The 25,886-nt window shown below is 50.2% G+C and overlaps 1 protein-coding gene across 1 annotated transcript in view; it reads left to right on the top strand.

Moving 5' to 3' along the window:
* Positions 1-25,886, top strand: part of LOC129638890 (protein Shroom2-like) — a 140,582-nt gene that overhangs the window by 93,543 nt on the left and 21,153 nt on the right. Inside the window, exons 4-5 of the mRNA XM_055563613.1 lie at positions 2,051-4,256; positions 5,514-5,611. Coding sequence (XP_055419588.1) covers positions 2,051-4,256; positions 5,514-5,611 — 2,304 coding nt within the window. The remainder of the gene's footprint in view (positions 1-2,050; positions 4,257-5,513; positions 5,612-25,886) is intronic.

The raw sequence follows: 25,886 nt of genomic DNA, 5'->3' as shown, positions 1-25,886 counted from the left end.
AAATGTCTGCTGTAAAGGAAAATGTGTCTTAAATTGAATATTCCTGGGACTTCCCTGGTGGTCCAGTGGCTAGGATTCCGAGCTCCAAGGTCCCCAGTTTCAATTCCTGGTCAGGGAACTAGATCCCACATGCCACAACTAAGTCTTGGCATGGCGCAGCTAAGGAGCCCATGGGCTGCCACTAAGACATGGCCCAGCTACATAGATAAGTACAATATTACCTATTTACAGCCATAAGAGATGGTAGTATTTGGAGTCCACGGTACTTTGGAAAAACCCAGATTATCATCCCAGCGGTAACACTTAAGTGAAAAAGTGGGCCTCAGAGTGCATTATGACAGTGACTTCATGTAATAGGATCTCCATGAAGCCCATTTGGCTGTTTTTGAATTAAGACACCCATGTGCCCTGTGGAAACTGCGCTGAGCTTTATTTCTGTCTGCTTGGACTTAGAATCTCCCGGAAAAATCCACTCAGGAATGCGGGAGACAGGATGGAGAGAAATGTACTCCATTTCTGGGAGGGGACCTGGTCTGTCCTCCGAGGACACGGTGTGGAGCCCAGTGTTCATGTGACTTAGCCAGCTCACACTCTTGTGTCTTTTCCCAGGTCACACATTTTTCTTTCTTATCTTGCTTCCTCTCAAACCTCAAGTAGATGCAGTTTTTTTAACCCCCTTGAAGCATGAATGTTCCAGCTTTGTTGAGCTTTAATGAAAGCACTTTACATGCCTGGATAAATAGTTTAACCATTGAGAGCTTAAGTGTGCAATATCGTCCTATCAAAAAAAAAAAGAAGTGCATACCTAAGTCTTAAAATACTAAAAAAAATGCTAATCATTGTTTGAGCTTTCAATGAGTGGCAGTCCTTTTGCGATAGTAACATGAAAGATCACAAATCACCATGAGAAATAATAATGAAAAAATTCTGAAATACTGCAATAATTTCAAAAATGTGGCAGAGTGAACGGTGTTGGGGAAAATGGCACCTATAGGCTTGCTTGATGCAGAATTGCTACAAACCTTCAGTTTGGGGGGCAGGGAGGAAGCAGTATCAGCAAAGTGCAGTAAAATGAGGAATGCCTGTAATTTAATATTTGGGTTTTGCAAATATAATCTTATCTCTGAACTTGCCTTTTTAAGTTGAAGATCCTTCTCTTTTGATGGCCTTCCTCGTGCTAGCAGTGCATAGCATTAATTATTTCATGCACTAAACTAGAGGCTCACGAACTTGTTCCGCAAGGGGCCAGATACACTTTCTAGCTGGTGGGCAGGTGTCTTTGGCAGCTGCTCAGCTCTGAGTTTGGAGCCCTGCACACAGCCATGACCGTGTTCCCCTCAGTCTATATTTATGAGCACTGAAATTTGAATTTCAGATTGTTTTTATGGATCACGTGGTACTGTTTGAATTCTGCCCTCTCCCCCCCACTAGAAAACCTAAAAGCCATCCTTAGCTTTGTGGGCTGCGGTTTGCTATCCAGGATACTTCTGCATGCTGCGGACTTCCCCCCAGCCTGTGGGTGTTGTCTTCAGAAGTGTACTGCAGCATTGAAGGTTTTCTGTTTGGGAAAAGCCATCCAGTGGGTAGGACTCTGACCCTTTCAGCCTGCCTCGGAAAAGCTGCTCTTTGAAATGTGAAAAGTTAGATGCGGTGCGCTCACCTTCTCTGGGCTTCACCCTGGTGACTCAGGTGGTAAAGAATCCACCTGCGAATGCAAGAGATGCAGGTTCGATCCCTGGGTCCAGAAGATCCCCCAGAGAAGGAAATGGCAACCCATTCTGGTGTTCTTGCCTGGAGAATCCCATGTGCCTGGAGAATCCCATGAACAGAGGAGCCTGGCGGGCTACAGTCCATGGGGGTTGCAAAGACTGGGACACGGTTGCGTATACTCATATTCACTTTCCTGTCCAGGGATCTCCATGGGGGAAGAGTGGTTAGTGATGTCTGCATGAGGGCAGCTGCGCCCACGTGCACCGTCTCCTCTTGCCCTTCCCTACAACCTGGCCCTAAAGCACCCCTCTGTTGCCTGTGGTTTCTTCTCCTTTCCTAGCTCCTCCTCCCAGGACCTGTCGGGCGGTGCCTGGGAGCCAGCGAACCTGCAGCGCACCTCGGACCACTTCAGCTCGCTGGGGAGCGTCGACAGCCTGGACCCATCCTCCCAGCCCGACCCGTCGGGGCGCCTCTCGGCGGCCAAGTCCAGCAGCAGCATCGACCGCCTGGGTGGTGCCAGCAAGCGGGACTCAGCTTACGGTTCATTCTCCACCCGCTCCAGCACCCCGGACCACACCCTGCCCAAGGCGGACGCGTCCTCAGCCGAGAATATCCTCTACAAAGTGGGCCTGTGGGAGGCCTCCGCTGCAGCGGACAGACGGCCGGGCCTAGCGGCCGGCGACCCTCAGGGCACCGAGGAGCCCCTGGGGTGCTTACCGCCCCGGGTCCCCGAGGACGGCCCCGAGCCCAAGCTAGCTGCTTGCGGGCGGTCCAGCTCCGGGCCCGTCTGGTATGTTCCGGATAAGAGACGAGCCCCTCCGTCCCCTCCCCCGCCGCCTCCCCCGCTCCGCCGTGACAGCTTCGCTGCCACCAGGAGCCACGAGCAGACCCAGGGCCCCACGTTCTCAGCAGACGCGGCCCCAGCGCAGCCCTTGCCGGGCCTGAGCCGCGTACAGCCCCACGGTGGCGACTGGAAGAGACCCGAACCCGCTGATCAGCTGTTGAGGCCGGTGCGCGGGGCTGAAGGGGGGAGAGCTGCGAGCTCGGGGTGCGCTCCAGGGGCACATGTGGACTGTGGGTGGCCGGCCTGCGACAGCGGGTCCCGGGCTCTTTTGGGGGCCCCCAGCCGGCTGCAAGCTTCTCTCTCGAGCACTGACGTGCGCCGCCCGCAGCCCTCGCCCGTGTGCCAACACCCGCGCCACTCGAGCGACGAGGGCCCCTTCTTCCGCGAGGGCCCCAGGGCCACCACGTGGCTAGGGGAGCCCCTCCCCGCTGACTGCCTCGGGAACAACACCCCTGCTGCCATTGTCGTCGGAGGGCCGCGCGCAGCAGACCAGAGGGGCGACTGCAGTGCGCAGAGCCGCTACTACTGCGTGATGTCCAGACCCGGTCCCCAGTGGGGCGCCCCGGCCCCTCAGCCCCGCTGCTACCCGTCCCGGCTGGAGGGCACCCCGGGCGCACGGCAGAGAAGCAGGGCAGACCCGGTGGACAGGGCACCCGAGGACCCACCGGGGGCTGGTCTCCTGGACAGAGGCGGCAGGAAGAGGGTGGTGGGCAGCTTGGACGACGGGGGCGGCGAGATCTGCCCCCTGCAGACGCCCATGCTGCACTCGCTGAGCCGGGAAAGGGCGTGCCCACCCGAGACCGGCCACAAGGACATGGCGGCGGCGCCGTCTGAGGCCCTGGCAGGCAAGCCCCTCCGGAGGAGCGACCGCTTCGCCACCACCCTGAGGAATGAGATCCAGCAGCGGCGAGCCAGGCTGCAGAAGAGCCGGAGCACGGCCACCTTGGCCAGCTCCGCGGAGGAGGAGGGGGAGGCGGAAGACGACGTGGAGACTGAGGCACACGGCTCCTGGGCGCAGCCAGTGGGCGCCCCGGAGACCACCTTCCCCAGCGGCACCTATAAGGATCACCTGAAGGAGGCGCAGGCCCGCGTCCTGAGGGCCACGTCGTTCCGGCGCCGCGACCTGGATCTCAGCCTGGCGGACCCGGAGCCAGCCCCCCGCGTCTGGGAGGGGGCCCCTGGTGCCAGGCCACCCTTGTGCGCTGCCGGCAGTGGCAGCGGCAGCACGCGCATCGGGAGCCGGAGGCGCTTCACTGCTGAGCAGAAACTGAAGTCCTACTCGGAGCCCGAGAAGATGAACGCAGTGGGGCTGACGGACCAGCGCCCTGCACCCCGCGATGAGACGCTGCGCACCTTTGCTGACAGGTGGAAGTTTTTTGAGGAAACCAGCAAGCCCGTGGGCCCCCAGCCCGGGCCGAGGCCGGCGCCCTGTGGCTTCCCCAGGGAGAAGCCGGATATGCTGTGGATAGTGGGCCCTGGAAAAGACGGAAAGGTGGGGAGACCCATCCCGCCAGAGCGGCTCGGCACCTTCGCAGAGTATCAAGCCTCCTGGAGGGAACAGAGGAAAGTCCCGGAAGCCAGGGGTGGCGGGAGGTACCACTCCGCCGACAACATCCTCGAGGTGGGTGTGGACCAGGAAGAGAGGCCGCAGTACGTCCACGAAAGGTCCCGGTCATCGCCTTCCACAGACCTCTACAAGCAGGTAAGCATCCTGCAGGGGACCAGATGCAACTCCCGCTGACCCCAAGGCACAAATGGGACACCCACGGAATAGCATGGCCCAGTGTCGTGGTGACTTGTGTCCTGATGTCCAAGCGTTTCTGTGCACCAGGCTCAGCCAGTATATCAACTCCTGCGAGTGGTACCTGGGGACCAGGTCCACACATTCATGACAATTGCAGGTGCCCTGGTTTCCCCCACATCTCGAGTTCCCAGCCTCATCTTAGCTGAAGCTGTCTTCCCCCCAGCCTCATCTCTAGCTGAAGCTGTCTTCCCCCTCGATTAGCTTGCTGTTAATACAAAGGGAAGAAATTGGGGGAACAATAGAAAATGGTTAAGTTGTCCTCTGAAATGAAAAGGGGTGCTTTATGTCCACCCTTAACACAACACATGTTAGACACTTTTCAAATACTGATGTCGCTTCATACTTTGACTGTTCTCATTTGGTTTTTATTTTATGGGATCAGATATTTTTAAAGATTGCTCTGGGGCAAGTGTAACTGAAAGTGCAATGCTTTATTGCACTTTCTTTAGGCGTGTTGATGATGAAAGCTGACGTTTAGCTTTCTAAAAAAAACCTCCGTGCTTGTATTCATACTTCACGGTTCATAGTCAGTCTTCCTCTCTCTGCCTTTTCTGCTCCTTCCATCTGCAGGGGTGTATTTTCAAAGGAAAGATTTCCTGCGGCATCCGACGGAGGCTTTTGTAAACAATAGAACCAGCGATCGCTTTGTTACATACTTATGAACGTGTGTGTGTGCGTGCGTGTGTGAAGAGAGTTGCTGGTTTCTGTGTGGCCCCCAGTACAGAAAGGCCTGTGGACACCTAGGGCATGTGTGTCCCCCGAGATGGTGCCCTGTGCCACGTGACCTTTGAGAATTCATGTTCTCGAGGTCAAGAGACCAGGCTGCCAGACTCCAGGTCCCAGGGCTTGAGCTTTGACTGCGGTGAGCCGTGTGACCAGCAGCGTTTTGATTTGACTGGGTGGAGTTGGGGGCCACCATGTCACACAGCTTTCCAGCCCTCACGTCGGAGTCCTGCTTCCTGCCGGGGAGCCCAAGGGGACCGCGGTCTCCTTGAGTCATTTTGACGAGGGCTGGGCTGACCGCAGGCCACGTCACCCAGTTCGTGGGTGCTGGCTCACAGGGCGCACCCACAATGAAGGGGTTCGTGATCGCAGAGGTTCTCGGGGGGGGAGGCCGCTTGATGACTGGGTGTCCTGTTGTGCCGCCCTTGGCAGGACGCATCCATGGAACCTCGATGGGAAGCAGGGGACCCGGAGGAGCACACGGAGCTTTCTTCGGCGGCACCGGCCGAGGACAGAAGCCCCACCCCAAGGTAGGAGAATCTTGCACTTGGGGTCGCTGAGGAGGCATCTTGTGGGGGGCGGGTGGGCTGCTTTACGGGAGTTGAGGGCTCGGATAATGTGGTTGGGCATGTGGTTTCGGCCAGACTTGAAGTGGCTGGTCACCAGTTGGAGTTGCCTGAGGCCCCTCACCACTGCCTGCGGGACCAGCAAACCCAGGGCAGGGACACTGTGAACACCCTCCTTATGGCATTTTTTTTTGGTTCATCAGACAGTTGCTGTGTTTTGCATACAGTCGAGTTCTTTCTGATGACAGAGAAACCCAGTGTGATGGGCTTGAATGGAATGCTTTATGCAGAACAGCAAAGTGAAGGGACCCTTTAACGACTAGGGCGCAGCTGGGTTGCTGGCCGGGGAATCCAAGTTGCCTGGAAGGATTGTTAATGAAAGGATGGGGGTTAGGCCTTCTTTAATGAGTTCATTTTGAGCTTTAAAAATAGAAATCGACTCGGTCAGTTCCCCCAGAGCAGGTCAGAGCATGAAAAAATGGGCTGGCTGCAGTGTTAACATGATTATATGCCCACATTCTAAAATGTGTCTGGAGTAGCAGTCTTCCTGCAGTGAGGGTGAAATTTAGGTGAAATACACACCACTGTGTGGACCCTTATCCTTGAGGATCGCAGGAGAGGACATTGCAGGTCACTGCAGGAGCTGGGCTTTAACCTTATTTGCAAAACGGCTGATAAAAGGGTCTTCCCTAGTGGCCTAGTGGGTAGGGCACGGAGCTCGCAGTGTGGGGGACCTGGGCTCCCTCCCCCGTCAGAGAACTACATCCCGTGTGCCGCAGTTGAAGACGTGGCACAGCCAAGTAAATACATATTTTTTAAAAAAAAAAAAAACAGCAAAACACTGATGGAGAAATGGAAGCCGATTCATGCGCGGTAGGGTCACTGAGTGCAGATCTTTCTGGGCCTTGAGGGTCTCTGGGGGTTGATAGCTGCTTGGATTAAAACATTAACCTCAAAATTGAAGGTTGTGTCTCAGAAACGACCGAGTTGAATGTTGGCTCTTGCCAGCTTTGTGCGCCGGGGTCTTATTTCATTTGGCTCTAAAACTGGCTGCTGGCAGCATCGCACAGGGGTACGGTGGCTCGGAGGGGGCAGGCATGGTGGTCTGCGTGTGCTGGTGTGGGACGCGGCTGCCGTGAGGCACACACCTGCAGAAGTGAGCTGCACGGTTGGGGCTTTGTGACCCTGTGTTCCGAGTGGAGCATAGGGACATGCTACGGAGCGCCAGCTGTCATCTTGATCAGAGTGGCTCTTTGCCCCACTGCAGTACAGAGCGTGCCACATTGTGGGGAGGCGGGGGGCTGCTCTGGGCAACCCTGAACACGTGGGAGGGCTTTGTTCCCTGCATGGCAGCACATGTGGGTGGGCTTCCCTCCTGCCCAGCGTTGGCCTCGGGCATTTTAAACTGCAGAGCTCTCGCTGCTGCACTGGTTGGACTTCAGCTCCTCTGCTGGTTCAGTCGTAATAAATGGCTTCACTGTTACATACTGTGTGTGTGTGTGTGTGTGTTACAATGGCACGGTCAGTAGCGAAGGGGTGAAGAGGATGGGGGTGGGTGGCAGGAGATGGCAGTGAGAGGGAGAGAGGGAATCATGTGCTGTGTGCATCACAGCCTTGGCTTCTGGCAGGCTGTGTGGGTAACCACTCTGAGGGAGTGACTTCCAGAAGCTTTCCCGCTTTTGCGCGACCAACCTAGCAATTTTCAGAATCATCCTGTGGGTTTTTAAAGAGCGGAGAGACTCAAGTGAAATTCTAGAACGGGAATGTCGAAAAGTTGTGGTCAGCTGCTTTTGGAGAATGTTTTATTTTCTGAAGTAACTGGCCAAAGAGAGTGCCCTCGAAACATTTAAATTTGAGAATAAAATAAATGAAAATGCAGACAAGGGACTGTCCTTTGAGATCTATAATGCAAAGATTTAAAGATGCCCAGTGTTTTGCATAAATTAATGTAAAACAGTCTGTATAAGGGCTTCTCTGGTGGCTCAGACGGTAAAGAATCTGCCTGCAGTGCGGGAGACCCAGGTTCAAGCCCTGGATCGTGAAGATCCCCTTGCAAAAGACGTGGCTACCCGCTCCAGTATTCTTGCCTGGACAGTCCCATGGACAGAGGAGCCTGGCGGACTATATGGTTGCAGAGAGTCGGACAGGACTGAGCAACTAACGCCCTCTAACTGCTGATCTGTTAACCAGAACATGATAATGAAAACTGGTTTTTGTTGTATTTATTAGGGTGCCAGAAGAGTATCAAGATAATTATTCATGTAAATCAAATTGAGAACTTTTAAAAAAAACTTTATTTTATATTGGAGTATAGCCAATTGGGCTTCCCTGGTGGCTCAGATGGTAAAGCGCCTGTCTGCAATGCAGGAGACCCGGATTCAGTCCCTGGGTCGGGAAGATCCCCTGGAGAAAGAAATGGCAACACACTCCAGTATTCCGGCCTGGAAAATCCCATGGATGGAAGAGCCTGGTGGGCTACAGTCCCGGGGGTTGCAAAGAGTCAGACACAACTGAGCGACTTCACTTTCACTATAGCCAATTAACAATGTGATAGTTTCAGGTGAACAGCGAAGGGACGCAGCCCTACATATGCATGTATCCATTCTCCCCCCCCCAACTCTCCAAATTGAGAACATTTTTCTGAGGTTCAGAATTCTGGTTCTGCATCAAGTAGGACAGGCGTTCCACCCCTACAGGGACTTCTAGCGTAGGAGGGAAGAAAAGACACCCATGCTTACAACTAGGGGGATGACACATAATTGTCAATTTTTTAAATGTTACGTGGTCGGACAGGACTGAACAACTAACACCCTCTAACTGCTGATCTGTTAACCAGAACATGAGTGGAGAGACTCAGCTCCTTTTGGATGATTGTCCGTTGGCAGAACCCTGCTGCTGAACTTGTATTGACGAATGTAGTTGACCTGGCAGTACGTGAAGCAGCAGGCTCTCCTTGCTTTTTAGAGTGAAGGCATCAGCATGTCAAATTTGGTACCACGAACTTGTTGGCCGCTAAAGAAAGAAAGACAGTGAAGTCGCTCAGTCATGTCCGACTCTTTGCAACCCCATGGACCTGTAGCCTGCCAGGCTCCTCCATCCAGGGGATTCTCCAGGCAAGAATGCTGGAGTGGGTTGCCATTCCCTTCTCCAGGGGATCTTCCTGACCCAGAGATCGCACCCTGGTCTCCCGCACTGCAGGCAGATTCTTTACCATCTGAGCCACCAGGGAAGCCCAATGTATCCGACTCTTAGTGACCCCATTGACTGTAGCCCACCAGGCTCCTCTGTCCATTGGATTCTCCAGGCAAGAATACTGGAGTGGGTAGCCTGTCCCTACTCCAGGGGATTTTCCCAACCCAGGAATCGAACCCAGGTCTCCCGCCTTGCAGGCGAATTCTTTACCAGCTGAGCCACCAGGGAAGCCCAAGAATACTGGAGTGGATAGACTATCCCTTCTCCAGTGGATTTTCCCCACCCAGGAATCAAACCGGGGTCTCCTGCATTGCAGGCGGATTCTTTACCAGCTGAGCCGCCCGGGAAGCCCAGTTATGGACTAGACTGGACATAAGCAGTGCCCTTCAGGTGTCTGTATCTCCCATCACTCCCCCAGATGAGACTATCTAGTTGCCGAGAGACAAGCTCACGGCTCCCACTGATTGTACATTAGGGTGAGTGGTACAGATATTTCCTTGTTTATCACAAGGAAATTTTATGGTACAAGTATTTCCTTTATTTATCACATGGGATACTTACAGAAAGAAAGTGCACCATACATGCCATCTGCTTGAATCATCCAGAAACCATCCCCAGCCCCCCACCCCCGACCCCCACCCCCACCTCTTGCTATGTGGAAAAATTGTAGAGGATTCTGTTCTGGGAGGTTCTGCAGAGTATTCCTGTGGGGTGGAGCCCGGCGCTGTGGCCTCTGGCAGGTTCCTGCCTCCATCCTCCTCCTGGCTACCTCCGCCCCCTCCAGGAGGAGTTGCTGCCAGCCGACCAGCTCTGACCTGCAGGCTTGTGTTTTGTTGGGACATGTGGGAGAAGGGGGGGTCGCGGTGGAGACTTAAGAATGGATCCTTAAGCCCAGTAACAGCCAGAAGGTGGAATGTGTTTTACATTGGTGGAGCATGATTTATGCTCTTTAGGGAAAAGCATGTTTTCATAGTAAATCCATCAACACACTTAAATCCAGCTGAGGGTCACCTCCCTGTCCGACTTCCCCTGAGAGGTGGCTTGGTGTCCAGAGCCCGATGCCAAGTCTGACTTCTTTTTTTATTAATTAGTTTTTATTGGAGTATAGTTGCTTAACAGTGTTGTGTTAGTTTCTGCTGTACAGCAAAATGAATCAGCTGTGTGTATAGATGCGGATAGATATATATGCTGTCTTTGAAAAAGTTCTTCCCATTTAGATCCCCACAGAGCAGGCAGTTCCCTGTGCTATAGAATAGGTTCTTACTAGTTATATATTTTATACATAGTATCAATAGAGTATGGCTTCCCTGGTGGCTCAGATGGTAAAGAATCCGCCTGCAATGTGGGAGACCTGGGTTCAATCTCTGGATTGGGAAGATCCCCTGGAGAAGGGAAAGGCTACCCACTTCAGTGTTCTGGCCTAGAGAATTCCATGGACTGTCCATGGGGTCTCAAAGAGTCAGACACAACTGAGCAACTTTCACTTTTCCATCAATAGTGTATGGGCTTCCCTGGTGGCTCAGATAGTAAACAATCTGCCTGCAACTTGGGGGACACGAGTTCAATCCCTGGGTCAGGAAGATCCCCTGGAGAAGGGAATGGCAACCCACTCCAGTATTCTTGCCTGGAGAATCCCATGGACAGAGGGGCCTGGCGGGCTACAGTCCATGGGGTTGCAATCAGATGCAACTGAACAGCTAACGCTTTCACTATTTTTTTCCCACTTTCTTCATCAATGGTGTGTATGTGTCAATCTCCTGGTTCCCCGCAGCCACCCTTTTCCCCTTGGTGTTCATACGTTCGTTCCACACACAGGACTGACCTTGTGTGCACTCACAGGCTGACATATGGGAAGGACGTTCCAATTCTTAAAAAAGATGCACACTCCATTTACTGAAAGACACCATTTATTGTATTAAGGTCAAGCAGGATGATCTGTTGAGAGGTAAGTGTTAAGTGTTGAGCATGAAACCAGTACACATCTCAGAAGGTTTCATAATTGGAGAGTGTTCCACCCTCATGTGCTGCTTGCTTTTCTGGCCTGAATTCAGTGAGCTAAGGCGGCAGTGAAGTTTTCCCTTCTGAACTGCCATGCTGGGTAATTAGAAAGTCACGCTGGGACGATCACAAGGTGAAGGCCAAGCTTGAACTTTCCAGGGCGGAGTCCAGCTTCCTTCTGGTGGTGCAGCATCTCCTATGCAGGGAGCCTTGCTGACCGACCTCCGTGCTCCCAGAGATTAGGAGCAGTGGCTATGGGAAAGTCCTGGGCTCAGCGTCTGGTGCTGGTTTTAATGTCTTCATTTGTCACTACATTCTCTCCTTGTGTTTATAGCCAGGCGACTTCCAGAAATGCAGAGCCGGGCTGAGGGACGGGCAGGTTTGCTTACTGCCTGGTTTTGTCTTGTGACTCCCTGTTAATCAGAAGGGAGCATTGTAAGGGCAGTGGTCAGAGGGCTCCAGGGCTTACTTCATCATCCATCACCACACTGCCCTTCGAGAATGTTCTCATGACCCCAAAGGGATTAGTTCATCCATCACCACCATCCACTTCCAGAACATTCTTACTACCCCAAAAGGTCTACTTCATCTGTCACCACCATCCACTTCTAGAACATTCTCACCACCCCAAAGGGATTAGTTCATCCATCACCACCATCCACTTCTAGAACATTCTCATCACTCAGTAGGAATTAGTTCATCCATTACCACCATCCACTTCCAGAACATTCTCACCACCCCAAAGGGATTAGTTCATCCATCACCACCATCTACTTCTAGAACATTCTTATCACCCTGATGGGATTAGTTCATCCATCACCACCATCCACTTCCAGAACATTCTCATCACTCAGTAGGAATTAGTTCATCCATTACCACCATCCACTTCCAGAACATTCTCATCACCCTGAAGGGATTAGTTCATCCATCACCACCATCCACTTCCAGAACATTCTCATCACCCCAAAGGGAAGGCTTGTACCCACTGAGGAATCTTAGAATTATTACCAGGATGTTCTGGACAGTGTGCACGGTCACGCCTTGTGTGTGTTTGGGTCACATTGTTGGAGGTGATGAGCTGGACGTCCCCAGCAGGGACAAAAAGTTGAGTCCAGGCTCACGCAAGAACCCAGCTGTCTCCACACACAAGGGGTGAGCCCTCAGGGCGCCCTGGCAGCAGAGCTGTAGCTCCTGTCCTTGCAGAGGGGAGCAGTGAGTCCTTACGTGGCATGTGGGAAGCCACGGTAACTGCACCTACAGGAAGTGGGGTGTCTGGGGCCACGAGAGAAACAGTTCATTTCCAGCAAAGCTGTGACATAAACGTTGGCTTAATGCTCTGCTCTCATGTCACTTGCATATCTGTTTTATGTTTTATGGCTTCTCTGGTGGCTCAGATAGTATAGATTCTGCCGGCATGCAGGAGACCGAGGTTTGATCCTGGATCGGGAAGATACCCTGCAGAAGGGAATGGCTACCCACTCCAGTATCCTTGCCTGGACAGTCCCATGGACAGAGGATCCTGGCGGTCAGCAGTGCGTGGGGTCACAGAGAGTCAGACACGACTGAATAACTAACACTTTGTGTTTCACGTCTAAGAGCTGTAAAAACGAGGAAACTAGACGTATGTAACAATATCATAAAAAGCCTCTCCTTGCATGATTCTGCGTGTAGATGCTGCCCAGAAAAGGCAGATCCGTGGAGACACAGGGGAGGTGGGTGAAGGTTCGGAGGATGGCAGTCTGTCCCAGTGGTGTGGAGCTCCTGTGTGGGTGATGGAAACATTGTGGAATGAGATAGTGGTCATGCTGCCCAACTCTGTGAATTTACTAAAAGCTGCTAAACCTCCTGCTAAGCTGGACACTGCCAGAGGGTGAATTTTTGGGTATATGAGCTTCGTCTCAGTTTTTCAAATCACATCAATGCTGGAAATCCACAAAAAATGTTTTTTTTTTTTTTTTTTAATTAATGATGCTATTTGGGAACAGATTTGTGGTTACAGAGGAGGTCGGTGTGGGGAAGGAAGGATTAGGAGTTTGGGGTTAGAAGATGCAAACTATTCTATACAGGATGGATAAACAGGGTCCTATTGTAGAGCACATAAAGAAAGCTGAGCACCGAAGAATTGATTCTTTTGAGCTGTGGTGCTGGAGAAGACGACTCTTTGAGAGAGTCCCTTGGACTGCAAGGGGATCCAACCAGTCCATCCTAAAGGAGATCAGTCCTGAATGTTCATTGGAAGGACTGAGGCTGATGCTGAAGCTCCAATCCTTTGGCCACCTGATGCGAAGAACTGACTGACTGGAAAAGATTCTGATGTTGGGAAAGATTGAAGGCAGGTGGAGAAAGGGACGACAGAGGATGAGATGGTTGGATGACATCACTGACTCGATGGACATGAGTGTGAGCAAGCTCTGGGAGTTGGTGATGGACAGGGAGGCCTGGCGTGCTGCAGTCCATGGGGTTGCAAAGAGTCAGACACGACTGAGCGACTGAACTGAACTGACTGTAGAGCACAGGGAACTATATTCAATATCCTGTGGTAAACCATCATGGCAAAGAATATGAAAGAATGTATCTATATGTATAGCTGAATCACTTTGTTGTACAGCAGAAATTAACACAGCATGGTAAATCAGCTGCCCTTGAATACAGTTTTAAAAGAAAGACTGCAATAAAAATGCTACTTTTCACTCATTAAATTGTCACACATCTAACCCAGCTGAGACCATGTGTTCTGTGTAGATCAATAGAATTTCTACATATTGACCGTGAGCATGTAAATTAATTACACCCACTTTGGTATAAAATTTTTGTTGGGAGGTTGGAAACAAAAAAAAGAAACAAGGTCCTGTGTGACTCCAGTCTGAGAGTCTTGGCTCTAGCTCAGAGGTCAACAAGCTTTGCAAAGGATCAGACCGGTAAACACTTTGGCCCTCAGGGAACTCAGTGTTCCCAGCCTGCAGACAGCTCTGCCATTGTGACCTGGGAGCAGGCGTGGACGGTCCCCGAAGGGCTGGGTGTGGCTCAGTTCAGTTCATTTCAGTGGCTCAGTCGTGTCTGACTCTTTGCGACCCCATGGACTGCAGCACGCCAGGCTTCCCTGTCTATCACCATCTCCCGGAGCTTGTTCAGACTCATGTCCATTAAGTCGGTGATGCCATCCAACCGTCTCATCCTCTGTCACCCCCTTATCCTGCCCTCAGTCTTTGCCAGCATCAGGGTCTTTTCCAATGAGTCAGTTCTTTGCATCAGGTGGCCAACGTATTGGGGCTTCAGCTTCAGCATCAGTCCTTCCAGTGAATACTCAGGGTTGATTTCCTTAAGGATTGACTGGTTTGATCTTGCTCTCCAAGGGACTCTCAAGTCTTCTCCAACACAACAGTTCGAAAGCATCAGTTCTTCGGTGCTCAGCCTTCTTTATGGTCCAACTCTCACATCCGAAGGTGACTACTGGAAAAACCGTAGCTTTTACTAGACGGATCCTTGTCGGCAAAGTGATGTCTCTACTTTTCCATTAAAAGATCCAGGGCTCCTTGGAGAAACGGGCAAGTCTAGGGTTGGGGCTGGCAGTATACAAAACGAAGTCTGCAGTGTGATGAGCTGGTTGGATGGCATCACTGACTCAGTGGACTCAGTTTGAGTAAACGCCAGGAGATAGTAGAGTACAGGGAAGCCTGGCTTGCTGCAGTCCCAGGGGTCTCAAAGAGTCGGATACGACTTAGCAACTTAGTCAAACGTCCTAATGGCAATTATGGCAATTGTACTAATGTGTTGACAGCAGGGAAAACGGGTGTAGGGAACGTTCTCCTCTTGTAATTTTTCTGTAAATCTAAAAGCATTCTGAAAGGAAGTGTTGGAGTAGCTTTCCTCATGGCATTTCGAGTTAGCTTGTAAATGTCAGGTGCGAACCTCATTTATTTGGCTGTACCAGCTCTTAACTGTGGCATGTAGCATCTTTAGTGGGGGGCATGCAAACTCTTAGGGATGGCATGTGGGATCTTAGTTCCCTGACCCGGGATTGAAACTAGGTCCCTTTCTTGGGAGCATGGAGTCTTAGCCCCTGGACCACCCAGAGAAGCCCCCAGGAAAGCCACGAGGCTCTTCGTGGACGCCTGTTAATATGGACGGCTTTGGGTTCTGCTCTGAGATATGCGGCAGGCCTTGGGTGGATGGCGCCCTCGGTAGTGGTGGGTCCTGGGCTTGGTAAAATAATACACGGAGATGAAAGCCAGTGTGCAGGGGCCTCCCTGGAGGCTCAGTGGTAAAGAATCCACCTGTCAATGCAGGAGACACAGGTTCGATCCCTAGCCAGGCAGATCTCACATGCCGCGGAGCAGCTAAGCCACAACTACTGAGCCCAGGAGCTGCAAGTGCTGAAATTCGTGTGCCATAGAACCCATGCTCTGCAACGAGAAGTCACCGCAACGGGAAGGCCACACCCCACAATTGGGGAGTAGCCCCAGATCACTGCAGCTGGAGAAAGTCTGCAGCAATGAAAACACAGCACCACCAAAAACAAATAAATAAAATTACTTAAAAAACAAACAAGTGTGAAGAATGTGGGCTTTGGGGGGAGAAAACAGCTTCAAATCCATTCTCTTCTTTTCTGTGTGGTTGCATCAAGCCAGCTAAGCTTGCTAATAACATCCCAATAACTAGTCTTCCCTGAAACATGGTTTCCCTCGTGACCTAGTCTGTAAAGATCCGCCTGCCAATGCAGGAGGCCCAGGTTCGATCCCTGGGTCAGGAAGATTCCCCTGGAGGAGAATCCACTCCAGTGTTCTTGCCTGGAAAATCCCATGGACAGAAGAGCCTGGTGGACTACAGTCCAAGGGGTCACAAGAGTCAGACATGACTTAGCGACTAAACAGCAACGTGAAAACCCCAGAGTTCCCAGATATTAACTTATATTCAGCATCTGCATAGACTTACTTAACGTACTTGGTTGCCTTGTCACCATCAGAATTCTTTCATGCCCATCTGTCTTTAGTTTGCTTCCTGATGTTTGTGGCTTGCCTCAGCAATTCCCAACTTACTGTGACATTACGACATTATTTCAGTGGGTTAATTCTATTTTATTAAAATTTAGTGGGGGTGAATAGCATACTTAATTAATACATTATTTGGCTTACCTTGTGCCTCAGCTGGTAAAGAATCCACCTGCAATGCAGGAGACACTGGTTCGATCCCTGGGTTGGGAGGATCCTCTGGAGAAGGGAAAGGCTACTCACTCCAGTATTCTGGCCTGGAGAATCCCATGAACTTTATAGTCCATGGGATCACAAAGAGTTGGACACGACTGAGTGACTTTGACTCACTAGTATGCTGGCCTGGAGATAAACATAGCAGCGACCTTCCTTGCAGATTCGTGTGAAAGTTTAATGTGTGTAACAGTAATGGAGCAGGACAGTGTCTAAGATCAAGCAGGTGCAAAAAGAAAGTCACCTTTAGTTAAAATAGCCACATGTGTGTGTTAGTCTCTCAGTGGTGTCTGACTTGTTACAACTGTACGGACTCTAGCCCACCAGGCTCCTCTGTCCATGGAATTTCCCTAGGCAAGAGTACTGGAATGGGTTGCCATTCTCTTCTCTGGGGTTGGGGGGATCTTCCTAACCCAGGGATTGAACTCGGATCCCCTGCACTGCAGGCGATTCTTTACTGTCTGAGCCACCAGGGGAGCCAAAAATAGCCACAATTCAGGGGATATTGAAAGTGGTGTGGGTTGTTTGTTTCATTGAGCAAGAATGGAAAGTTAATTGGGGTGCATTTTGAAGAGGTTGAAGCCGGTGGTGAACCTTGGACCTGAAGGGTAAGTGCTGGGCTGGAGAGGGTCAAGGCAGTCTGTGTGGGAAGGGGCTGTTAGGGACCCTGGTTGGGGGCACTTCCTGAGTGTTTGGGAGGTGGTGAGCACCCAAGGCCTCAGGCTGTCTGGGGAGGGTGGTGCAGGGACTTTAAACATAGATCACTGTGAAGGGACGGGTTGGGTCAGGGTCAGCCTGCGACCCCTTGGTGGTCTGCACACAATGCCTTCTAGGCAGTAAAACTTCAGAGACACTGTTAGTTGTTCCAATCGCATTCCTACCGAGTGTGTAATAAACCCCCAAAACACAGATAGACTCGAAATGGGCTATTGAATGTTGGTTTTGTTTTGTTTTTTTTTCCCAACTTCATTGTTCCGTCTAACCTTAAGGTTGTGAGATTGAACAGGCACAAGTTAAAGGATAAAACGCGGCGCAATCGAGTGGACAGAGCTTTTTTTTTCCCCCCCCCCTATCACTTTTAAGTGATAAAAAGGAAGACAGGCTCCGGGAGGACCAGGCTTTGGGGGTTTGGCCTCAGGATTTGCCAGCGAAGTCACCGGGGAGCCTGGAGGCCCCTGGGGTTGCAGTCGGAGGGAGCCTGCGTGGACTTGTCCATCGCTAGGCGGCAGCGGACGCAGTCAGGCCGCCAGGCACCCCTGCCACCCCCATCTCCGGGCGTCTGCAGGGCAAGGCTGCTTTCCGGGCTTGCAAGCTGCTCGCGCCCCGTTTGTTCTCCTGCTTTGAAGAGCAAGTTGCCAGCTCCGGGGCTCGGGGCCGGAGGTAGGGGAGCGGGTTGTGGGTGGGGGGTGGATCTGGGGGAGACCAGCAGATGGGCTCCCTGTGTATTGTTCTGCCTGATGGTTAAATCGTGCAGATAGGGGATGCAGAGTCCGCTGGAGCTCAGTCTGCATGCAGGCACGCGAGCCTGTAGAGTGTGTGTGTGTGTGTGTGTGTGTGTGCGCGCGCGCGCGCTGGTAGACATGTGCGTTCTTGGGACTGTGCTGCTGACGGTGAGCCGGGGTGACTGGGAGCCCTTGGCATAGGGGGGGCGAGCGCCTCAGTGGGATCTGCAGACCTGCTTCCCTTGCCCAAGGGTCCCCAGGGGTCCCCCAGGAAGCAAGCCTTGGAGGGCGCCAGCCCTGCATGAAGACATTTGCTTGCTGTGCCCTTTTTTCTTTTTCCATAACAGTAAGAAATAAGCATTTTCACAACAGGAGGCTTTGAATATGGATGGAGAAAGGAAATGGTGAGTCAGCCACAGCAGAATGGGGGGAAAAAAAAGGCAGGGAAATCACATGTGCATGTTGAGTCATGAAAAAAAATGCTTGGTGGGTGAATTCACTCCTAGCCTGCTGATTGCAGTGAAAAAAATAAAATGTAAATAGAGAAAAGTGCTTGAGGTTGGTTGTGAGCATTTTGCAATGATTGGATTTGTGCTCTTTTTCGATTGTGCCCATCGAGAGACATGCAGTCTTTATGGGTTTTTGCTGCATATATACTGTGGGATTGGTTTTTTTGGGTTTTTTTTTTTTGCCTTTTTTTTAATTGTGATAAATGAAAGGTGTTACTCATTTTGGCCATATTTCTAAGTAATTGAAACGGTTTTGCTTTGCTCAAGCACACTTTGGTGTGTGTGGCGGAAAGATGCCATTTTCACAGAGAAACTGCCGCAGTCTGAGTCTGCAGGAACTGACTCCCCTGGGTGGGAGTCTTCTTGAAAGTGGATCATGCCTGAAGTGGTAGTCATGCCTAGGTGAACCGTCGAGGGGAAAAGGGGTTTGGAGGAAGGTTTTCAGAAAGCTACCTGGCAGCATTAATAACAACCTGCTGCTGTATACATTGTCTGAAGACCTACACAATGAATGAAGGGAAAATGATATGTTACTATGTCATAAAATAAATAAAAGATTGGGTCGAGTTGTGATGAATGGTATAGACATAGTTTCTTTTCCCTTGGAAACCAGAATCTTGGAGGGTGTATATTAGAAATATATATATTTTATCATTACTTTGCAGAAGCATATTTTCTGGATGGTAGAAACTTGGACGTCTCTGTGCTTCTTTCTGTCAAGCATAGTGGAGAGACATTTCATCCTTTCCGTCTTTCTCACGTACACACACACGTGCACACACATGAACCCAACAAACATATACCACTTATGGGAAAATATTTGCAGGAATATTGTCATTCGTGAATGCATGAACGAAACACAGAAAAGCCATTTATTAAAGGAGTATTCGCATATATACCATATCATGGGTAAAATAGCTACCGTATAACACAAGGAGCTCTGCTCGGTGTGTTCTGTGATGACTTACAGGGGTGGGATGGGGGAAGTGAGGGAGGTTCAAGAGGGAGGGGTTATATGTATACACATGGCTGATTCGCATTGTTGTCCAGCAGAAGCTAATACAATGTTGTAAAGCAATTATCCTCCAATTAAAAATAATATTTTTAAAAGGAGTATTAGAAATGACCATCCATATGGGTGTTGACCATACAGGTTGGATAAGGCTTGTCCTGCCCAGCTGGGGTGACATGTGACCCTGTCATGTATGCCGACGGGTGGGTGTTTGGCATAAACTGACTGTTCTTCGAGCCGCATTGGGGTTTTGCAGGTTGGAGAAGCTACTCCTCCGTGTGGCCCTCAGCATGCATTTGCTTTACTCCTCACTGCCTTGAATTCTCCTCCTCTTGTACGGATGAAAATTTAGCAAGGTGTAGGTGGGGAAGCACTAGCAACAAAGAGCTGGCGTTTTGTGTCCACCAGGGTGAGCCTGCCTCTCCCCGGTCCGTGCCCAGTTGTGTTTTCTGACTTTCCTTCCAGAGGTTCAATTCCTTAGAGGTTCACAAAGGCTTCTCACCTATATATCTTGGACCTCACAAGATTGCCATATGACCCTGAGCAGAGTTCCCTGTGCTGTGCAGCAGGTCCTTGTTGGTCATCCATTGCAAATACAGCAGTGTGGATTCACACAGCTTCCTAATGGGGAGTTCTCACGTGCCGTGTGGCTGGACATTCGTCTCGGTGGGGATTCCTGCTGGCTCCTAGCACGCCTGGTGATGAAAGGTCCTGCAGACCAGCACAGCCTGTGTGTCGACCTGTTTCGGATGCCAGACCTGCTTCTCTCACTCGCTGTCACGTCCCAGGGCCGGCGCACCAGCAGCGCAGTGTGGAGGAATTGTCACGTGGGTTTCCGGGGCGCCGAGACAGATACGGACCCCTCTTAGGCAGGCTATGAGACTGCGGACACAGGTCCCAAGCCCCCCGTGGATGTGACCTTCTGTTTCTTCATCCGTGAAGTAGGGAGTTGGGGTTAAATGATTTCTAAGGATCCATTCAGCCGTGATCATTTTCGATTCTCAGGGAGAGAAGCCAGGAGCTTAAATTCCCCATCCAGATTCCTGGGTTGTCTTGTTGCGGTCAGTTGCTACCGATATTCATGTGAGTGAAGACTTATATGTCTCTCTCACACACACACACACACACACTTGTGTGTGTTATCTTTGAGATCCAATTATTGATAAAATGGGCTCTTGTCAGCAGACTTGGCTTTTCTGTTTGCAAGAGGTGCTTGAGGAGAAGGCAATGGCACCCCACTCCAGTACTCTTGCCTGGAAAATCCCATGGACGGAGGAGCCTGGTGGGCTGCAGTCCATGAGGTCGCTAAGAGTCGGACACGACTGAGTGACTTCCCTTTCACTTTCCACTTTCATGCATTGGAGAAGGAAATGGCAACCCACTCCAGTGTTCTTGCCTGGAGAATCCCAGGGATGGGGGAGCCTGGTGGTCTGCCATCTATGGAGTCGCACAGAGTCGGACATGACTGAAGCGACTTAGCAGCAGCAGCAGCAGCAGCAGCAGCAGCAGCAGAGGTGCTTGATGCATTGCAAGCATGCTTGCCAGATACACCTACTTAGCTGTTCTGTGATCAAGTTAGCTGCTAGCAAATGAAGTTCTCTTGGGTGCAGCTTTACATGCCCCGTGTTATTTAAGGACTGTTAACAAAGTCCAGCCAGTGGGCTCTTAAACATATTTGGAGGCCATTCAAAATAAAATAACAATGGGACTTCCCTGGTGGTCCAGTGGTTAGGACTTTGCCTTCCAAGGCAGGGGGTGTGGGTTCCGTCCCTGGTTCAGGCAACTGAGGTTTCACATGCCTTGTGACTCAGCCAGAATAATAATAATGATAAAGTGTACAATTTTTTTAAGTAGAATAACTGGAAATTCAAGGAAAGTATTTAACACGTATATATACAGACACACCTGCATCTATATGTATACACGCATGCATGTTATATATGTATTCACACAAGTGTGTAAGTATATGTACTTATGCACACATAAGTGCATATGACTGATAGACATATAGGAATAAAGTAAAATTTTCATGTACAATAAATATCTGAACCCTATTGAGTAAATAACCTGTTTCTAAATATGGTTCGGCTGAGTAACAATCAGACAATATTCTGAGATACGGTATTTTCAAAAATTTGGGGTCACCTGCATTGTGCTAAAAGGGAGACGCTTAAAGCAGATGGTTTTCTCTTAGTTTACAGAGATGCTAACGCTCTTCTGAAAGTGTTAGTCGCTCAGTGCTTTCTGACCCATGGACTGGAGCCCCCCCACCAGGCTAGTGAATTCTCCAGGCCAGAATACTGGAGTGGGTTGCCAATCCCTTCTCCAGGGGATCTTCCCAACCCAGGGATCGAACCCAGGTCTCCCACATTGCAGATGGATTCTTTACTGTCTGAGCCACCAGGGAAGCCCTATCTGTATTTTAATATGTTTTCCCACACAGTTTCCCAGAGTTCAAAAATGGCCCCTTATTTCATAAGCTTGAGGTTTGTTTTTGAGAGCCAGGATTTATATTTATCTCGGGGTACGGTTCCCTAGGCTGTTCTGTAGTCTTTAGTAACATTTCGTTCTTTAAAAAAAGAAAAAAAAAATCTGTGTTACTAATATTAGAACATTTTTATTAAAAACAGAGGGACTTCCCTGGCAGCCCAGTGGTTAAGACTCTCACCTTCAACTGCAGGCGGGAATAGGTTCGATCCCTGGTTGAAGAGTTAAGATCCCACATGCCAAGCTATATGGCCCCCCAAAATTTGAATATATAAAATATAAAAACATATGGAAGGCCTGGAAGGCAGAAGGAAGACAGTGAAAATGGTCCTCAGGATCACATCCAGAGAGAGCAGTGTGTCTCCTTTGGGACATGTGATCACACTTTATATACTTGATGTAAACAGCGTTGTTTTCCTTGTACACCTGTGATGCCTGGCACTCTTAAGATCCGGCCACCCAGTGGGAACACCGTGGACTTGTAGGGATGTGTTCCCAGTCTTTCCCAATGGAAAGTAATACCTCAGCAGGCATACGTGGTGAAATACTCCTGCTCTCATTCATTTCCTTAGGAGGACAGTCTGGACGTGGAATTGCCAAGCAGTCTTTTGGAAAAGATGTGGGAGTTCCCTGGTGGTCCAGGGGTTAAGAAACTGCCTTGCAATGCCGGGGGATGCGGGTTCGATCCCTGGTCAGGGGACTGAGTGCCACCTGCCTCAGAGCAACTAAACCTGTGCACCGCAATTGGAGGGCCCATGCACAGCGCTCGAAGATCCTGCATGCCACCACAAAGACTCCAGGCAGCCAAATAAATAAATTAAAAAAAAAAAATTCTTTTTTAAATCTGTGACTTGACAGGCAAATCTGTTTCATTGTTGACCTGCATTTCCTTGGTGACTAGCAGAGTTCTTTGTGTGTTATTATCTGCATGTTTGTATTTTTTCTTGTGTGCATTACAGTTTGTCTTCCTGCTGACAGTGGGGCCTTTTTTTTTTTAAAAATTTTATATTGGAGCATAGTTGATGATTCATAATGTGTTAGTTTCATGCATACAGCAGAGTGATTCGGTATACACGTTCGTGTGTCTGTTGTTTTTTCAAATTCTTTTTTCCCATTTAGGTTGCTGTAGAATACTGAACAGTTCCCCGGGCCTTACAGCAGGTCTCTGTCGGTTATCCGTTTAAATGTAGCTGTGTGTACATGTCCATCCCTACCTCCCAGTCGGTCTGTCCCCCTCCCACCCTTTCCCCCTGGTAAACCGAAGTTCGTTCTCTTAAGTCTGTGAGTCTGTTCTGTTTCGTAAATCAGTTTATTTGTACCGTTTTTATTTTAGATTCCATGTGTAAGCAGGATCATTTGTGAGATTTTTCTTTCTCTGTCTGACTGCAAATGGCGTCGTTTCATTAAACCAGATAATCTTCCGTTGTATATGTGTATCACATATATCCGTCAGTGGACATTCAGGGTGCTTCCATGTCTTGCCTGTTGTCAGTAGTGGGGCAATGAATATTGGGGTGTGTGTATCCTTTCAAATCATGTTTTTCTCTGGGTATATGCCCAGGAGTGGGATGACACGGTCATACACTAGCTTTTTTAGTTTTTGGAGGAACCTAAACACTGGTGGCTGGTTGTATGCGTGCATGCTCGGTTGTGTCCAAGTCTTTGCCACCCCATGGACTGTAGCCCACCAGCCTCCTCTGCCCATGGACTTTTCCAGGCAAGAATACTGGAGTGGGTTACCCTTTCCTACCCCAGGGGATGGTTGGTTAGGGTTAGATTTTTTTATTAAATTAAAGTAGAGTTGCTTTACAGTGTTTCAGGTGTACAGCAGAGGGATTCAGTTATACATAGAGAGTATTATAAGATACTGAATACAGTTTCCCTGTGCTATGCAGTAGGTCCTTGTTGTTTATGCTGGTGTGTATCTGTTAATCCCAAACTTCAAATTTATCCCCGCTGTGGCCTATTGTAATCTTAGTTTTGTTTTGTATGTCTGTGAGTCTGTTTCTGTTTTATAAGTAAGTCTGTTTGTATCATTTTTTTAAGATTCTGCATATAAGTGATATCATATGGTATTTGTCTTTCTCTGGCATACTTATTTCATTTAGTACGTTAATCTCCAGATCCATCCATGTTGCTGCAAATGGCATCATTTCATTCTTTTATTCATGGCTAATATTCATGTGTGTGTGTGTGTGTGTGCGCCGTTCCCTCCTCCAAGGGAATCTTCCCGACCGAGGGATCGAACCTGTGTCTGTTATGTCTTATGTTGGCTTTTCCCTGGCTGGCCAGAGGTGATAGTGGGTGACAGGATATCTGAGCCAAGAGTCACCCTCCTCTGATTGTTGTCTAAAGGCCGTTCCGTCTTTTGTACGCAGACACCTGCTGGACTGTGTATTGTCCTCTGAACCATCCATTGCATCGTTCAAGCTGTTTGGATAACTTTTTTTAAAAAATCAGTGACTTTATTTTTGGCTACACTGGCTCTCTGTTGTTGCATGGGCTTTCTCTAGTTGCAGCGACGTGGGGGGCTACTCTCTAAGTGTGACACTTGGCTTCTCTTGTCGAGGAACCCCTGGGCTGAGTAGTTGTGGCCCCCCGAGACTCGTTGCCCCACGATGGCAAGTGAAATCTTCCGGGCCCCCCAGGGATTGAACCCGTGTCCCGGGCATAGGCGGGCGGATTCTTAACCCCCGGACCCAGCAGGAAAGACTTCACCTTACAACTGCCGCCTGCCCTTTACTTTTAGTATTTAATGCCGATATACAAGGGTACCTTTCTTAGGCTGTTTGAGTTGGCAGAACATTCAAGTTAACTCTCATTTCAGCAGACTGACTTCGCCAGACTGCTCAATATGTGAACGTTTCTTTTCTCAACATAATGCCTATTTTGGTTGGTTTTTCTGGCCTCCCCGTGTGGCTTGTGGCTTCTTGGTTCCCCGAGCAGGAATGAACCCAGGCCCTCTGCAGTCAAAGCACCGAGTCTGAACCACTGGACCACCAGGGAATTACCTGGCTTTTTTTTTTTTTACTTGTTTGTTTTAAACTAAATTCCCTAAGCTGGGTTAATATTTTATTAATCAGGAAGTGAGTGAAGTCGCTCAGTCATATCCGACTCTTTGCGACCCTGTGGACTGTAGCCCACCAAGGTCCTCTGTCCATGGGATTTTCTCCAGGCAAGTGTACTAGAGTGGGTTGCCATTGCCTTCTCCAGGGGATCTTCCCAACCCAGGGATTGAAGCCAGGTCTCCCGCATTGTAGGCAGATTCTTTACCCATCTGAGCCACCAGGGAAGTCAATTAAGCTGGAAGTGGAGAACAAACCTGCCCACTTGCGGGGTCCCGGGGGGTGACTGGTGATCTGATGTCTTCGTCCAGTTACCGAACCCTTTGAGCTGCTGTCTCTGGGCTCACGAGCAGGACAGTTGCAGAGTCCGGCCCCCGCTAGACGACAGGGGACGCTGGGGAACTTGGGGGAGGAAGTCGGTGGTCTCCTGTAGACCGGCCATGGAACCCAGAAGGGACCTTTCTCCTGAGGACACAGCAAGAGAAACACGCCTAGGGAACTCAGCTCTCAGCGCAGCCGCCTGGATGGGGTGGGGCCGGCTGCAATGGCAAGGTCTAGAGCAGACGCACCTCCTGCGCGCTGAGCGCGTGCTGGGTGTGTGTGCAGAACCATCCCGTCCCGCACGTCAGGCAGTAGGTGACAGCCCCTCTTGCACTTACGCTCTGCCTGCTGGCTGGCCACTGCCATCTCGTGGGGTCTCCTCTAACAGCCCTCAGGTCGTCTCAACACAAGACAGCTCTTCCCGTGGACGGAAGGCTATGCATTGTGTATGCATGTCCGAGGCTCATTTGATGGCTCAGGTCAGAAGAACGTTTCAGGACAAAGCAGCAGACACATGGCTGGCTCATTTATTGGGAATTTGGTTATTGTAACACCCATGAGCTTTAATTATGGCCTAGATATATATATGCATGTACAATATACATCATAAAGCTTCAGCTTCCCTGGTGGCTCAGATGGTCAAGCATCTGCCTGCAATGTGGGAGACCCTATCCCTGGGTTGGGAAGATCCCCTGGAGAAGAGAACGGCTACCAAAGCATTGATGCTTTGGAACTGTGGTGTTGGAGAAGACTCTTGAGAAGTCCCTTGGACTGCAGGGAGATCCAACCAGTCCATCCTGAAGGAAATCAGTCCTGAATATTCATTGGAAGGACTGATGCTGAAGCTTCAATACTTTGGCCATCTGATGCAAAGAGCTGATTCATTAGAAAAGACCCTGATGCTGGGAAAGATTGAAGGCAGGAGGAGAAGGGGACAACAGAGGATGAGTTGGTTGGATGGTATTCCTGACTCAATGGACATGACTTTGAGCAAGCTCCAGGAGTTGGTGAT

The sequence above is a fragment of the Bubalus kerabau genome, chromosome X, assembly GCF_029407905.1.
Source record: "Bubalus kerabau isolate K-KA32 ecotype Philippines breed swamp buffalo chromosome X, PCC_UOA_SB_1v2, whole genome shotgun sequence".
Taxonomy (NCBI): domain Eukaryota; kingdom Metazoa; phylum Chordata; class Mammalia; order Artiodactyla; family Bovidae; genus Bubalus; species Bubalus kerabau.
This window is presented reverse-complemented; position numbering and strand designations above follow the sequence as displayed.